This window comes from Abramis brama (assembly GCF_963993115.1).
Source record: "Abramis brama genome assembly, chromosome: 7".
In the NCBI taxonomy this organism is placed as follows: Eukaryota; Metazoa; Chordata; class Actinopteri; order Cypriniformes; family Leuciscidae; genus Abramis; species Abramis brama.
In genome coordinates, this window is record NC_139969.1 from 3,071,225 (window position 1) to 3,088,737 (window position 17,513).

Below are 17,513 nucleotides of genomic sequence, written 5' to 3' on the forward strand. Positions count from 1 at the left end.
TGTATATATGAAGACTTCCGATGCAAAAGCCTCTATGACTGCCATCTGAAATTTTCTTCTAGAATGATCATTTTTATCAAGCTCGTATATTTAGGTTCAGTAGTTTCACTTTAATGACAATTAATAGGTAATTTTCATTTACATTAAAGTGAAATAGCTGAACATAAACATACAAGCTTGATAAAAATGCTCATTCTAGAAGAAAATTTCAGATGGCACTTATAGAGGCTTTTGCATCGGAAGTCTTCATATATATATATATATAGTTGAGCTATTTCAATTACAATTATATATATATATATATATATATATATATATATATATATATATATATATACATAAATAAATAAAAATAGCAATAAAAGTATTATTTATAAAATGATGTGTGTGCATATATATAAATAAATGTTATTGCAAGAAAGACACTTGTTTGAATGTCACATTGAATTAGATTATATTTGCAGAGATATGTATGTCACTAATTCTGCACATAGCAAACAAAATAGCAATAATAAAACTACAATGACTTGCACTGTTTTAAAAATGACCTGTTTGGGTTGTCAGCAATACAACACTCTGTCTCCACGTACGCCTGTTTATGTTGATCATTTTTGTGAAGCACTGAAGGCATTTGGCTGCACAAGAAAAACACATCTTAATACATGGTGTGTCGTCTTTGTTAAGTTGGGGATTAAAGGACACTTTCAGTAGGTCGCCATTATAATTTAGACAAAAGAGTGTTGAAAGGAGGTTCTGTCGGTGCTTCATTAGCGCAGGCCTCCCTCTGTGGCCGAACCACAGCCAGCGTTTAGTGCAATTACCCAGCAGAGAACAACTGTCAATCATCCTTAAAGGGGAAGGATTCCCATTATTAAACCTCTTAAGTCTTTTCCTCTTGCCACCGGCTCTCTGCACGTCAGGCCAGTTTTCATGGCTTCATCCTAAAGATCAAGACCTCCATATGCTCCATATGCTCCGGGAATGGGATATATCTGAGTGCTTCGGAATTTCGCCTCACTTTTGGGACTTTTGGGAGCCGTTAACGGTCATTTTACGGCACCATCTTAACAAGGTGCACTGTGGGTAAAAAGTTGCGGTCTGTCATTTGCTGGGATGCTTGGAAGCAACAACCTTGTGCGACTCTGATGAGACATAAAGTTGAAGAAAAAGGTGCGTTTTTATGATTTAAAACTTCCTAGATTCATTTCGATTTGATTTACCTTTAAGATGCATCATTATGAGGTGAAACTAGGCAAATAAGACTCAATTATTTAATTCTATTTGTATATTTAAAACATGCACATTTTAACGTTCTGCATACAGTACTTTTGGTTGATTGCACTGATTGTCTGTTAATTAATGATCTAACTGAAAGTCTATATGCATATACAGTAGGTATAAACTAAGTTAAGTAATATATTGCATATTAAATAGCATTACTGCCCACAAACTTTTCAGAAATTTCTAAAACTTGTCAACGCAACTCTGTAATAATGTGACGACTAGGCCTGTATGATTCTGATTAACCAAAAGTTTTAAGGAAAAAAGTGTGAAGTTTACTCTTCTTACTTCTTACTTTTATTTTGTAAACTCTGAATTTAAATTTGAAATATTCATAAGACAAAAAAAAGTAGCATCACTACTTCCCAGAAACTAAACAAAGAGGATTGAATTTGTATTTGTATACATAAAGAATACATTTTAATACATGCTTTCGGTTGATGGAAAATAATTACTTTATTAAATATTCTGACTGAATATGTACATTGCATAGATTGAAACATAAGTAGTAAATTTCAATAGAAATTCAATTTGTGAAAACGAACGTGCCGACACAGGCCTAGAATAAGGATTCACTGTCAATAAAGTTGGGATGGATGGGAACAAAGGGATGAAACCAGCAGTTAAAGAACATATAAAGACAACTGATCTCGTGCACAATGTGTCTTCGACATTTTCTATGTAACTTTCAATGCAGGAGAATAAAGCATCTGAACTCTGTGCCTTAGTTGTCTTTAATTGAAACTAATGAGGCATGTAGAGCCGCAGATTTATCAAGTTTAACATGACAAATTTAATGTGCATCTTTTGGCCCAAATGTGAAGAAAACTATCATCATGCAAAAGATGCAGGAATAAAACTGTGTTTGAGCAGAATATTCATACTTATTTTGCTATTTTATAGTACATATAAAATACATAATACCTATACAACAACAAACAATATATATGTAATACGCAGTACAACATATAAGACATTATTTTCAAAGATTATTAAAGATGCATACCTCAAACACAGGACAATGAGTATTAGTTAGTCGTCCATTAAATGTAAAGAGCTATAAAATGAACGTGGATGCCAGCTCAGATCATCTGACAAGAAATGTTTGAGCTCATATTCAGATCTCTGACTTTCGACTGCAGATTTTGCTGCGTTTGCTGTCGAGAGTTTCAGGAACTTTAGAGGATTTGCTCAAGAGAAACATCTATGAAAGAGATCTCATTTGTGATTTTCTCCAGTGGATGCATCATTATACGTTATGTTGTTATTTTTAATATGAAGATACAGAATCATACCTTTTATAACAATAGTTTAACACCTGATTTTATAAACACTGAGTGATGCACTAAAAGTTAGAAAGGTCTTATTAACCTCTGCTGTTCTTGAACAGATCTTTGAAAGAGAATCTCTACGACAAATTGCAACCGGATCGTCTTTTGGACATAATTTGCAGTGTTTCCCCGAGGAGACTTACTGTGAGGGCAGATTGGATGCATTTGTCACTGGATACGATGAACATGGTGGACGATGGCTGCCTCTCGACGGACAACTATCACGACCTGGGTAAAGGTGGCGCCTCGGGCATGACAGGCCGCGTTCACAGCATCGACGTGATTCTGGGCTTCAGTAAAGACCAGGATCCTCTGCTCAACCCGGTCGGGCCGGTCGACACACACAAAGCAGACGGAGTGGACCTGGGAGAACAGGAGAAACAAGTGACCTCTGACCCCTACGGTCACCTGCAAAGTCTTCCGGACAGCTCGCAGCAGTCAGCGTATCACGGTGAGAACCTGTGGGTTTACGAAAATGACATCTCACTTGACGGAAAGTGACAGAATCAAGAACAAAGCACAAAAATACCACACTAGAAAAGTTTCTATATGGAATGCATATATATATATGTGTGAGTGTGTGTGTGTCTGTGTGTGTGTGTGTGTGTGCAAATATATTTGAGTTGAAATTGGGGAAGCCACTTGAAACATTTGTTTTATGATTTGTTCATTGCAAAATTCTGTAAATTTTGCCAATAAACCTAATTTGCAATAAGTAGGGGTTGGATATATATATATATATATACACACACAGTTGTAAAATTCTACATACACACACACACATATACATACATACATAAGTATATATATACACACACATATATATATATATATATATATATATATATATATATATATATAATTTATATATGCACACAAATAATTTCATATAAAATAATTGTATTGCTATATATATATATATATATATATATATATATAGCAATAAAATGATTTTATATAAAATTATTTGTGTGTATATATAAATATATATTTTAAGGTTCCATATATATATAAATAATATATATATATATATATATTGTTTATATGTATATATAAATTATTTATATATATGGAACCTGCTTCATATATACTGTAGAATCTTTTAGGGGTTTCCATAATGGGATAATTTTATGGATATAATTTTAATTAATTATAGTTTAAAAAAAAAATAATAATTTGAGTTTTCATGAATTATAAATGCTTGAAGTAATTCACTAGAAGAGATTGAAATAACCTGTTAAACACAAACGTATTATACAAACTTTTAAGACGTTTCTCCTTATATAGAACCTTTTTGATATAAATGGTTCTTTAAAATTGAGTTCTATATAGAACCCCACGGAACCTTTAGTTCTAAGAGTGAGAGTGGATGCATGCAGAAAGTGCTGGTTTTGGGATTACAACTTGTCAGTGTATATTTCAATAACATAATTCTATTTATTTATTAACTTATCTACTGCTGTGAAAAAGTGTTTGCATTTGTGTGCATAAAGACGACAACAAGGGTTTCTCTTGCATGAAAAGAGTCCTGCAACTCTATGTGATCTAGATTTGGCTCCAGTCCCTTTTCAATGTAAGTCTATGGGATTTTTTTTCCACCTGTTTAAGTCTGATGACTTAATAACTTAGTAATGTAACAGCACACCTCTCTATAACAAGACACATGATATGAGGAATCTCTCAGACAAAGTGCACACCAAAATTGAATGCTTAGGGTTACAGGTTTGTTCAGATTTCTAATCCTAAAAACAAGCAATAGTGATGCATGACTTAGAAAACACCACCGTTTAAATCATTTAAGTAAGATAAATATTTTCTGACCACTTGGATTATTGTCAAACATGTTGATAAAAATCGGTTATAAATTGTTCTGGTCTTAATATTTTGCCTAAATACATTTGCATAGATAATAATAATAGCAATCACTGTAAATAGTGTGAATAGTTAGTATTGTTGCGACTTGTGGCCGTTTGCATTTTTTTAACTTTTAAAAATCAGTTCCATAAAAAGTTGTCCATTTATGTTCCCGATTGTGCTGCATTCACTCACAAAAATAAATGTTTTATATATTTACGGTAGGAAATGTACAAAATATCTTCATGGAACATGATCTTTACTTAATATCTGAATGATTTTTGGCATAAAAGAAAAATCAATAATTTTGACCCATACAATGTATTGTTGGCTATTGCCACAAATATACCCGTGCAACTGGTTCTGGTCTCATTTAATAAATAATATCTTATTGATTATTCCACATCTCCACGTCCAGGTTAATTTATTGTGAAAACACGGTACATTTTCATAGCATTGCATCGGTGCTAAGCCTGATTAAAGGTAATCACTGTAACTAGTGATTACATTAATAACTTAATGACATGAAAATGATGTCAAATGGCATTTTGTGAAACAACTTAAACATTGTGCAACTGCATATTATTGTAATTTTTACTCTGGTTTTGTGTTTAAATTTCACAGGCGTAATAACAAATAATGAAACAAGGTTACAAAACGACTCTAATTAACCCTAGACATCATGTAGTTGTTGCATGGAAGTTGTGTACAGCACAACGTTTAACATTGAACTAATGATCTGATTTTAATCCTGCCCAACTTAATTAGATTCAACATTGATCTGCTCCACCTCAACATGTGACTCGGTTTGCTCTTAGCTGTTTCTGCGAAATGAAAATCTCCACAGTTGTCAGGCCGGTCGGCCCCTCTCTCGGCCGAAACGCTGCGGTCCTGAGTGAACCTCTTAACGGTTGGATTAGCAGTCTTGGCCACATGAGGTCTACAGGTTTAACCGGTGACATCTGCGTGCTTGGATTACTGATAAGACTTACTTACCAAGACAGAAGTGATGGAACTCACAAATCTCTTATTTTCTAGGTATTCATAAAATCGAAAGGTTAACATCTGACTCCGTCACGAACGTAAAAGTAGTTTTGTTTGCAAAAATAATTTTTTGGTCAATATTGAAATCATGATTATTTAACAATGATTATTGGTGGGCGATACGATCAAAGTCTTATTTCACAATAGGAGTCATTTTAAATATTAGTGGAAATTTCACAATCATCGATACTTCAGCTAAAACTAATGTAAGAAAAAGGTCCTCAAAACAATTACATAAGACAAGTAAGCAGTCAGCAGTACAAATAAGAACAAAGAAACTAATTACAAATGAAAATACAAATTAAATAAATAGTGTAATAGTACATATTAAATATGTTTTTTCAGGAAAATGTACTAGCAGTGGTATTCATATAGTCAAGTAATAGCCTACAACAAATAAATAATAATAATTAAATGTAAAATAACACTGCATAGTCTTAATGTGCACATTAAATATAGATTAATCCTTATTAAAGCTACTTAAGTTATTCAGTCAAAATCAGGGAGTGATTTTCCTTTGTCGTTTTGTTGTTTGATTATCATTAATGACAGGTTTATTAGGCTGCTGTCACTTTAAGAGCGAATGCACGGATCCAATATACTGTTACACATGCATTTTCTACGTTTACTTAAGACATAACTCACTGTGTTTACGTGAATACTCTCCAAAAAGGCTTTTTAACATTTTTGTGTGTACGTTTTTAGGCCCCGTTTACAAATACATGGTTATTTTGAAAAACTGAGACATTTCCCTTTGTTTGTGCACGTCGTTTACACGCAAACGGAGAATTCACCTCTGAAAATGATTCTTTCTAAAAACTGGAGATTTTGGAAAACTTTGTTTGCACGTTTGCATGTAAACTGAGAAAAACCAAGTTTCAGGCAGCCGACGTCACAGTATGCGACATAACTTGCACCTGCGTCAAAAGTGCGACCAGACGGGCGTCTACGGAGAGCCTGGCCACTCCTTATTAAGTCCTATTGTACCGAGTTTTGGTTGTAGTTCCACCAGAGTTCCACTGGGGGCGATCGCCCATGAGTGCAAAATGAATGGGAGTCTATGGGGCTAGACGGCTAAATGTGTCTCTTTCACCCGATTGCCGTTGAGAAATCTCAGATTTGATTGTAGGTTTTGCAAGTTCAACATGGGTTATAGGTCGAAAGTTGAATGAACGAGTACTTATGTCCTTTCGATTTCTTACAGGTTGAGTTGTTGTTGCCCATAACACGCTAGCATTCTGCTTATGAACACTGATTGGTCAGTGAAGGACTGATTACGACCAGAGATACCGCTTGATGGCATTGTGTGTGTGTGTGTGTGTGTGTGTGTGTGTATTTTCGGCGTGGTCTTTTAAAACAACAAAACAAAAACTCTTCTAGCACGTGTGTTTACCTGTGTCAGCTGTGTTGTCGATGCCTCGAGAGAAAAGAACGTGCAGAGCGCGAAAGCACCAAAGTGACTGAAGGATTGCCGTAAAGCAGTATCTCTGGTCGTACGATGTGTATGACGTCATTGACATTTTAAAAGACTTTTTAAAGCAAATAAGTGACTCTAAAAAATCTAACACCCAGCAATGTGTAATTTCTTCAAATTACTAGACAAAAAATTATATCCTGAGAAAAGTGGATTTTGATGTGTATAGCGCCATAGACCTCCATTCATTCTGCACTCGTCCTGTGAGCGCCCTCATGTGGAGCCAGAGTGGAACTGCAACCAGTTCAGAAGCCGGAAGTTTACTGAGAGTGGAAGTTCTCCCCTTATTAGACATTCTCTGGTGCGACCTTGAGATTCGTTGCTATTGCTATTTTCGGGATTCTGATTGGCTAACGTGGGCTTGAGCCACTCGTTACACTGCCACCTACAGGTTTGGCACGCTCTTGACGGCATATATACGCGGGTTCATGTAAAAAACGAACACTTTTCTGAAAACTGACAGGTGTGCACGATGTTATTTTTGAAAACGGAGAAGGTGAAATGTCCGTTTGTGAAAATAACCGGCCACGTGTAAACCATAGACTGTAAAAAAATATGGATGTAGTGTCCGTGACGTCACCCGTAGGTTTCTGAAGAAGTTTTTGAAGCCTAAAGTGGGCATGGCCGACCGTCGCCATCTTGGCAGCGCGTCACTCCCGAATTTATTTATTTTTACAGTCAGACAATTAGCTGAGGTGACGTGATGGCAAACAGACAGCAGACAAACGGCTAATGATGACTAATGACCACAGCAGCGGGAATCCACCTGTCACTCAAAAGTGGACACACCCTTAATTATGCAGAAATTGAAGGCTTAATATAATTTAAACGGATGAGTTATAAAAAAATTCACCCCCCTCACAGTTGTCATGAAGGGCAAAATTAGCTGTATAGACCAAAACCACTTTTTGCTCCAGGCTGTAAACATGTTTTTTTCTGCTGTAAAGTTGGGCATTTTAACATGGGGGAGATGCAGATTTGACTCACTTTTGCAGCCAGCCTCAAGTGGCCAGTTGATGAATTGCCGTTTAATTCACTTCTGTGTTGGTTTCAAGAGAGACAGGGAGATTGCATAGACAGTATATAAACGTTTGGTGTAAACGCAGCCTTAGACTCGTATCGAAACACATTTGCATATCCGCGTTCGGCTACGACTCAAACACAGAAAGCCGCCTGGTGAAAAGTGTCTCTTTTGTGGCTTAATGTGCTTTTAATAACACTGTTTAATATCAAACACGTCCCACAGTTTTACAACACTCACGTATTTGGCTGATTTGGATGTTAAGTTTGGGTTTTAGGGAGGAATGAAAACTAACAGCTGTGAAGGATAGGAAGTTGCGTTGGACCGAATGTGGCAGTGGCACAATAATCATTTTACCTTGATAATAATGTTTTCATAATCGTTGGAAGCCAAAATCTAAATAAAAAATCAATTGCAATTAATCGCACAGCCCTACCACAGACTCACACTGAAGGAGGGACCTGTAAACATTAAATTAAAACATTAATTCTTTAATGGACTTTACAAGGTTACCTGTGAAATAAAGAGTCTGATTTATCTGTTCCTGCGCTGTAGATACTGGGCTTTTCTCCACGGAGAAGTGTGATGCAGATTTGGGAGATCCACGGAGCAATGTGGAGAGTGACAGCCGTTCCCCGGATGCTCCTGATGAGGATCAACCTAAAAAGAAACACAGACGCAACAGAACCACCTTCACGACCTATCAGTTGCACGAGCTCGAACGGGCCTTCGAGAAGTCCCACTACCCGGATGTGTACAGTCGAGAAGAGCTGGCCATGAAAGTCAACCTCCCAGAAGTTCGAGTTCAGGTAAGCTTTGGGCAATACAAGCTTGGACACTTAATGGTATTAGATAGACTCTGTAGAGGCGTAGTGATCAATGTAATTGTAATTTCATTACAACGTTGACATTGGGGTGATTTGTAATGGACTTATTTGTAATGATAGGGCATTACATGGGAGAGCTGCACGATTCTGGATAAACTGAGAATCCTCCCACCAAAACAAAATAACAATTTACTAAAGGTTATGACTTAATGTTATTTGCATTAATTAAAGGTAGGGTAGGCACTTTGTTTTATAAACACTTTTTTTTATACTGGTTTAAACTCTCTTCACATCCTGATAGCAATCAATAATAGAAGATGTTTAAATATTAAAACATGTAGTCAAGTCATCTTCATTTATATAGTGCTTTTAACAATGTAGATTATTCCAAAGCGGCTTTACATTGATAATAGGAGAATACAGTCACAGAGATTGTTTTGGCTTTACAGCAGCTCTAGAATAAAGTTATTGTCCAGCTAAAGTTAGTTTTGATTGATTCACTTCCGTCGCAACGATCTTTAGTTATTAGGGCCGCTAACACGACACCGCTTTAACAGAAAACTCTTAAGTTCTTTCTGCGCAAACTTCAAAAACGCGAACCCGTGAGAACGCTGATGGCGTGCACATGCGTATTATATTCTGTATTATAAATTTTAAGGCCAGACAAGTATTTTGTTGAGGGTTGGTTTGTAGGGAAGGACTACACACCTGTGCACATCTATTCAAACGCGCATACCTATAGACTGTAATACTCGTGCACACCATCAGCGTTCTCACAGGTTCGTGTTTTTGAAGTTATATAGTATATAGTCTATAGACCTTATGCACCAGAGAAACGAGGGCGCCGCCATCTTTAGAATATTGTCTTTTAACTTCCGTTTTTGCTGTCGCTCTGTATATTTCTATGGCATTGCTGTTCAGGAGTAATTAGCTTTTGAAGTGGATTTACTTAATGTAAAGTTAACTAAAGTTATCATGAGGATTGTAATGTTTAAAGCAGATGACTTAACAAATGTCAGTCGACCGAGAAGATTTTAAAACGAGCCGTTCATTAATAAACACGCAAAATCGCTGTGAAAAGTCAAAGTCAAGTCAAAGTCAAAAGACAATGAGCGCAGCGCCGAAAAGGGGCGGGGCTACATAAGGTCTATAGGTATGCGCGTTTGAATATGTGCACAGGTGTGTAGTCCTTCCCTACAAACCAACCCTCAACAAACTACTTGTCTGGGCTTAACGTTTATAATACAGAATTTGTATTGCTTCCATGTACCCACGCGAACCGGAATCATCCCGACAACGCTTTATCTGTAGAGAGGTAAAGGGAGGGTAGGGAGGCCTTCACAGGGGAGAGACTAGTTGACACTTCAGGACTGCGCTGTCGTCGCGTCCAGGCGCTGGTCCTTCATCAGATCTGGATACGGCCTGGATCCGGCGGACTGCGGTAAACCTCGGGAGAGAGACTAATATTAGCGTAGACGCCATTCTTCTTATGATGTAACGAGTACATTACATGTACATGCAGTTTATCTTCTGTGGAAGTCTCAGGACCAAAAATATTTGAAATTTTGAAATCATCCAATCATTGCATTGGGTCCAAACACAATGATACGATGTCCTACCTGCCTGTCAACATATGTATTTCATAGATCCACGCACCTTGCTCGCGCAGACGTCACACATTATTATAATTATACAGAAGTCAGTCCCCGGATGCCACAAGTGAACAGCAGTCGCCTTTCACAGTTCAGACAGGACCACTTTGGCTAGTTACTTGAGATTATTAAACACAATTCATCTTGTGACGGTGTGGTTCCTTATGGGGGTTCTTGCTCCATAATTAATGGCATACAGAGCTTTAGCATTAAACCCCCATTGAACCATCAGCTTGAGTGATATACAGATGATTAAGACACTTTAGTAATGTCTTTAAAGCAAGGGTAACTCTCGGCAAAATTGAACCTAGGCTCTTTTTGTTAATCTACCCGAGTCAAACTTTCGTGTAAAAGCATAATTAGAATGGAAACGCCACTTTTAAGATTGACCGTATTTTCGTTTAGGTCATAATGTCTTTTGAATGGGAGTGAATGGGGCACTTCTATGATAGCATCAAAAATCGCTATTTTTAAAACACTAATGCGGCTCGACACAACATGAAACTGTGCTGGAAGTATCACCAGGGGCTCTACACATGAACTCCAGCATTGAGAACATTGTTTGTGTTCACAGAGTTTACTAAAAAGAAAGATTGTGTACGACTCACTTTATCAGTTAGTGTTTCCGGTGGCTGGAATTTTGTCAGTCAAAAGTAGTCGATCTCCGAATGCAACGTTACATGAGGAGAGTAAAGATGGAAAGCTCCTAAAGCTTGTTTTCATATAAATTCACGGATCATTTTCAAGTCATCATGCTTTTCATTGAAATTACAAGTTCATGACATTTCCTCATATGGAGTCTGTTCATTACGTTGCATTCGGAGATCGACTACTTTTGACTCACAAAATTCCAGCCACCAGAAACACTAACTGATAAAGTGAGTCGTACAAAACCTTTCTTTTTAGTAAACTCTGTGAACACAAACAATGTTCTCAATGCTGGAGTTCATGTGTAGAGCCCCTGGTGACACTTCCAGCACAGTTTCATGTTGTGTCGAGCCGCATTAGTGTTTTAACAGGCAGAAGGTGCACAGTAATATGCTTGATACTTATAGTGGTGAGGGGGGGAGGGTTGCGAGCAGTTTGAGCATGCTTTCCAAGCAGTAATGCCACGTATATATATATCCTCCTGGTCTAATAGGAGAATGCTATTGGTTGGAGCGATTTGACAGCTGACCGCGTCAGCTGATAGCAGCACTATGCCTACGTGGCCTGTCTGAACTAACCCTGCGCTCGATTTCCTCCTGAACCAAAACAATGAGTTCATGACTGCTCCCAATAAGTGACAAAATAACGCCAACATTTTTCTTATTTACATGTTGTGATTTGTATAGTCACAGTGTGTACGAATAACAAGGTCACATGAGACACAGCCATCTTCTAACCGTATACATACTGGGAACTATATTGTCAGAAGGCGAAGCACTGCTACTTCTGCGGAGTGATTTACTCCAACTCTGAGCAAACTCTCTGCTCCTCACCACGGGCTTCTCAGGCGCTGCGAGCAAATCACTCCGCAGAAGTAGCAGTGCTTCGCCTTCTGACAATATAGTTCCCAGTATGTATACGGTTAGAAGATGGCTGTGTCTCATGTGACCTTGTTATTTGCACACACTGTGACTATACAAATCACAACATGTAAATAGGAAAATGTTGGCGTTATTTTGTCACTTATTGGGAGCAGTATGCTAGCTGGAGCCATTTACCTCCAGTCTTTGTGCTAAGCTAGGCTAGCGGTGGGTCCGTCAGACAGAGTTACGGCACACATGGAGATGAGAAGGGTATGTGTGGACTTATCTAACTCTGGGGGATACGGTGAATAAGCAGTGTACACAATATTAATCTTTTACATTGTTATCCTTTTATTTTTAATATTTGGCATGTTTGTGTGCTGCTGTGTGTGTAATAAGCAGAGTGTACATGCGTATTGGACCCACCTATAGGCCCACATTACTAAGGCGCTCTTTATATAACAAAAAAAAAAACTGTGCCATTGACTTTAGACCAGGTTTCAGCTGGTCAATGGCACAGTCTATTTCAGAGACCCCAAAATAGCAACGCGCCATCAATGCACCAGAACACACCTCGTTTTCAGACCAGCATGCCCATGGGCGCAAATTGCTATTTAAACAACGTGGCGCAGGATGTGAAAATGAAAACTGCGTCAAGCTGAAACTAGCAAAACACACTTGCATTGCGCCGGGTGTATGATAGGGGCCATAGTCTTCTGTGGACAGATGAGTCAAAATACGTTTCTGTGCCAGGGTTTCATGTCTAAATCATTCTTGACTTTGTCCCATTGTATAGGTGTGGTTCCAGAACCGGCGTGCAAAATGGCGGCGGCAAGAAAAAATGGACACGGGAAGCATGAAGCTCCACGACTCTCCAATGCTGTCCTTCAACCGACCCAATATGGCTCCCAACGTGGGTCCCATGAGTAATTCTCTACCCCTGGACCCCTGGTTGTCCTCTCCGCTCTCCAGTGCCACTTCTATGCACAGCATCCCGGGCTTCATGGGACCAAGCCAAAGCCTCCAGCCCGCATATACAGCTCACCCAGGCTTTCTGAACTCTTCTCCAGGAATGGTGCAGGGAATGCAACCAATGCCACCTCCTCCTTACCAGTGTTCCCCGGCATTTAATGATAAATATCCATTGGATGACGTAGACCGCAGCTCTAGCATTGCAGCTTTGAGGATGAAGGCCAAGGAGCACATTCAGTCCATGGACAAAACCTGGCAACCCATGTAACGGGAAAATGGTGAACATTACATTATTTTATTGGGATCTCATTGGGACATATGGATGCATATTTTCTTTTTTTTTCCTTTTCTTTTTTTTTTAGAAATGACCAGCATCAGATCATTAGGATTAGGGTTCACCCAAATGCATTGAAGCAACCAGGAAACATGAAGATTTGTCAAAAAGCGTGAACTCATTTCATATCGTCTTTGAATTGTCTGGAAAATAAAACGAAATGTGATTTTTAAGGACCTCAGTGTTTTGAGGATATCTTCATAACGTAACATACCGGGAGTTACGCCGATGGTCAAACCTGCTTGGCACGTTGGATTTGAAATCATTCTGGCAACAAAGCACGGACAGTTTGGGATTGTAGAATCTACAGTAAGGCGTTTCTTACTTCTTACGCGGAAATGTCAAGCTCCTTAGGATTTTGGGTTTCAGTCGGTGCCAAGCTTCTCTGCTTATCATTGAGCCAGGTTTGGCTAATTTAACAGGACAGTGCAGCTCAGGACAACTGATACCTCAATGCCTGTTTAGAGGTTAAATTCATATTCTACCATCTAGACATGAGGATCGATTAGAAGAAATCACTTGATTTTGAATTAAAAGGAGTGACTCTTAATTACTATGGTCGAATAAACAAACCTAGGAACAGAATGTCTTTTATCGAATTGTAACATTACATGAGTAGTTGCATTATCAAGCCATGGTGTGAAGACCATCTCTAAATCACTTGCATTTAGTTCAGCAGTGCCACAATCCTCTTTGCCATTCGACGTGATCATATAATCATATATAACGAGCATCTGTGGGGTCTGTTTCAAACAATGAATGTCAAAAGTCCCAAAAGGTGAATTTCATGAAGAAAGTCTGGGCTTTATTTCATCCCAAAAACAAGAGAACCTTATAAGAAATTATATTTTGCAAGAAGAAAATGTAGGCCTATTTTATTATGTATTTATACCCTAAATTCTCATTACTGTAATGCTGTAAAACCTCATTATTTCTGTATTTAATTAAAATTATATATACTGTATGTATATGCTCTCTCTCTCTCTCTCTCTTTTATATATATGTATATATATATATATATATATATATATATATATATATATATATATATATATATATATATATATATATTCTCATTACTGTAATGCTGTAAAATCTCATTACTGTATTTATTCATTACTCATTATTACTATATACAGGATATTATATATATTAAATAAGCATAAATTAACTTCAGTATCATAAGTACTGTAATATTAATTGATTTTAAATGCTATTAAATATTAATAGTATTATTAATATTAAATAATAATTTAAATATATTTCAATCATTCTTTTTCACATTAGCTTTCTAAATCATTTCTAATAATTTGTAATTTCATTTTTTTTTTCCTTTTGTTTTTGGGTTGAAATATGACCGGCCTGGGTACTTGACAGTCGTCAGAATCATCCCAGAAATTTAAGTTTATTTTGCATAATTTGATGTCTTAAAGATGTTAGTTTTTATGAAATTGAAAAAAATCTCCATTATTTAAATCAAAGCTTACTCCAAAACACACACCCAATTTTAATTTGGTCCAGACATCAATGGCACTATCCACTTTATAAGCAGTGTTGAGAGATTACGGCCTGAAAAGAAAGTAAGAGGGAAGAGTAAAAAGAATGACAGCGAAAGCAGAAGCATTTGCAATGCTTTCGAATAGTATTCTTTTAGTCACGCTAAAAATAAATGTCATTGCATTAAATGAGTAAAAATCATAGCAATTGGCAAATGACTTAAGTGACTAAAACACCAGTTGATTAAAAGCCACTGAAAAGTGATCTAATGACTGACATTCCCACATTTATAAGTGTTAGTGAAGGGGGAAAGTACCTTAAAGAACCACTTTACAGTTTGACACACTGTCTAAGCAGTGATTTCTCTGTACAGAAACTTTGTGCGGTCATTAGCGGATTGTGTTGCTGTCGTAGCAGGTGTGTGTGAGGACGCGGAAAGAGCGGCTCCCCACCGGGACTCTTCATTGTTTGAGATTATCGATTGCCCCTCTGCTCTGAACTAATGGGCGTCCCAGACAGGTGTCAGAACTGCGTGCACGTCATTTAAATGTGCAAACGATGTCCAGTGAATCGATCAAACAACTTTGAGAAACAAGCTGTGTCTTATTAGATTTCTTTTCACTTCTCCTAGAAGTTGATGGTATACAGTCACTGAGTAGAAGTGAGGCATCGTGATAATTGTAATACTCTGTGGACACTGTAACTATGCAAAGCGAAAAAATACATATCATGATCCATTTTTATGCACTGTGTGAACTAAAATGGTTGCAAATGGTGCAAAACAAAAGCTTGATGCAAAATAAATTCATTCTACAGTATGTGTGACATATTGTTTATTATATAGGTGTGCATTGAAGAAGAGTCGTTAATAAAATAGAGTTCTTATAAAAGCACGGTTTATGGATTTCTGTGAACTACGATGAAGCCAAAGAAGATAGTCTTTTCTTTAAAGATGTGTACACTTAGATTCTGCCACAATTGTTGCAGCTTTATCATTGTATGACATGCATATTAACTGTCGTTATGTTTGTTTATGCCGGGTTGTCTTTAGATTTTTTTGTTTTTGTTTGGAGATACGTTTTTTTTTTTGCACTAACAATTGGAATAAAGATGAATGATGAAAATGCATGACTGGTTAACTTTTATAATTCATAAAACAGAAAGCTCACTCAAAACTTAATTTAAATATAATTAAATGTAAATGTGTTTCCATCGAGCATAAATTTTTTTACAAATATAATGCAATGCTCATATGATAAATCATATTATTGACATAATTTCAGTTGATTATTTGATCATTTTTATAACACATTTACAGTGTAGTTGTTGTCTTTGGTCTTAAATATCACACATATACAAGTCATTGTAGCTCAACTAGTGATTGAAAGCGTTTTTCCCCTCATTAGTGAGTGTGTTCAGTGGCCCTGACTAGGTTGCGGGTGTAGTGACCTGTCCTCGCCTGCCCTTGCAGGTTAACGGCACCAGGCCAGCCTGTTAAGAAGATGAGCCGGCCGTCCATCAGGCCTCCACAGGGGACAGAGGGGTGTGTGTGTGTGTGTGCACGCTCCTAATTGCCCCACGTCCCGCTGCTGGTTTCCATGCTTCACTGACACAAAACATACAGTCCTCTTAAATCAAATGACACAACATGACAGAGTTTGAAACATTAATGCCATTTAGAATACATACATTTTCTAATCACAAATGTACTGAGATCTTCTTGTAATCTAGTTCCGCTTAAGCATCCTAGTTTGCAGGACAGAATAACAGTAAAATGTAAGTATGGGAATTATGTAGCGAGCACATGCCAATGTTAGTTTCACATTGCAAAAATAAATAAATAAATAATCTTCTAGTATTTTGACTTGTTTATTTACAATTATCTAAACATACTAGAGAAGCAAAATAGCTTGCGATACACAATGGGCCCTATTTTAATGATCTGAAACGTAAGTATCAAACGTGAAATGCAAGTAACTTTGTGGGCGGATCTCTTGCTATTATACCGGTGGGATAAATGACTCTTGCGCCTGATGCAAATCTAAAATGTGTTGGTCTGAAGTAGCTTCATTACTCATAGGTGTGGTTTGGGCGTAACGTGAAATAAACCAATCAGAGCCTCATCTCACATTCTCTTTAAGAGCAGGCGTGCTTGTTCCATGGCGGCTTGCTATTATAACGACGCACGCCAGGAGCGGTTCACAGCTCGATCGAGCCCGTACATAAGTGTACCGAGTTTGGTGAAATCATCTCATTCTGTTCAAGAGGGAAAGCAATTTTGGTAAAAGTGGCCACGCCCATTTCAAAAGTTTTGGCGTCTTTTTTCGATAATTATTGACAATCAGACTCCAGAGAATCTTTCTGCACTGGTTTAGTTCAGATCGGGTGAAAAACCTAGGACTAGTTCACAAGGACTAGGACTAAAACCTAAAAATCCCCCAAATTTTTCAATAATACCCCAAATTCCAATAATATAAGACACTTGAGTCGGAAATGAATGGTTTAAGAGTTATGAGCCATTAAGCACTTTTGATCGCTGTAGCGCCACCATCAGGCCGATTGGGGCGAGATTTGGTGACGTTGTAGACGGTGTGAGTACTGCCATCCCTCAAAGTTTCAAGTCTCTACGACTTACGGTTTGGTCTGACTGCACTTTTAGGGGAGAATGCTGATCCTTTGAAATTCTAACAATTACAATCAGCGCTACACGCTTGA

The 17,513-nt window shown here is 37.5% G+C and overlaps 1 protein-coding gene across 1 annotated transcript; it reads left to right on the forward strand.

The window, feature by feature from the left end:
* Positions 1 to 922: 922 nt before the first annotated feature.
* Positions 923 to 14,265, forward strand: rx2 (retinal homeobox gene 2). The gene is made up of 4 exons (XM_084120730.1): positions 923 to 1,170; positions 2,672 to 3,063; positions 8,561 to 8,814; positions 12,792 to 14,265. Exons 2-4 carry the CDS (start codon positions 2,772 to 2,774, stop codon positions 13,233 to 13,235), a joined length of 990 nt encoding a protein of 329 aa, XP_083976856.1. The 5' UTR covers positions 923 to 1,170; positions 2,672 to 2,771; the 3' UTR covers positions 13,236 to 14,265.
* The last annotated feature ends 3,248 nt before the right edge of the window (positions 14,266 to 17,513 follow it).

Bases quoted from the DNA above. Each gene is read 5' to 3' on its own strand.
- rx2 (XM_084120730.1), top strand. From the start codon at position 2,772: ATGCATTTGTCACTGGATACGATGAACATGGTGGACGATGGCTGCCTC. The intron at 3,064-8,560 runs GTGAGAACCTGT...CCTGCGCTGTAG, and splicing joins GCAGCAGTCAGCGTATCACG to ATACTGGGCTTTTCTCCACG. The intron at 8,815-12,791 runs GTAAGCTTTGGG...CCCATTGTATAG, and splicing joins TCCCAGAAGTTCGAGTTCAG to GTGTGGTTCCAGAACCGGCG.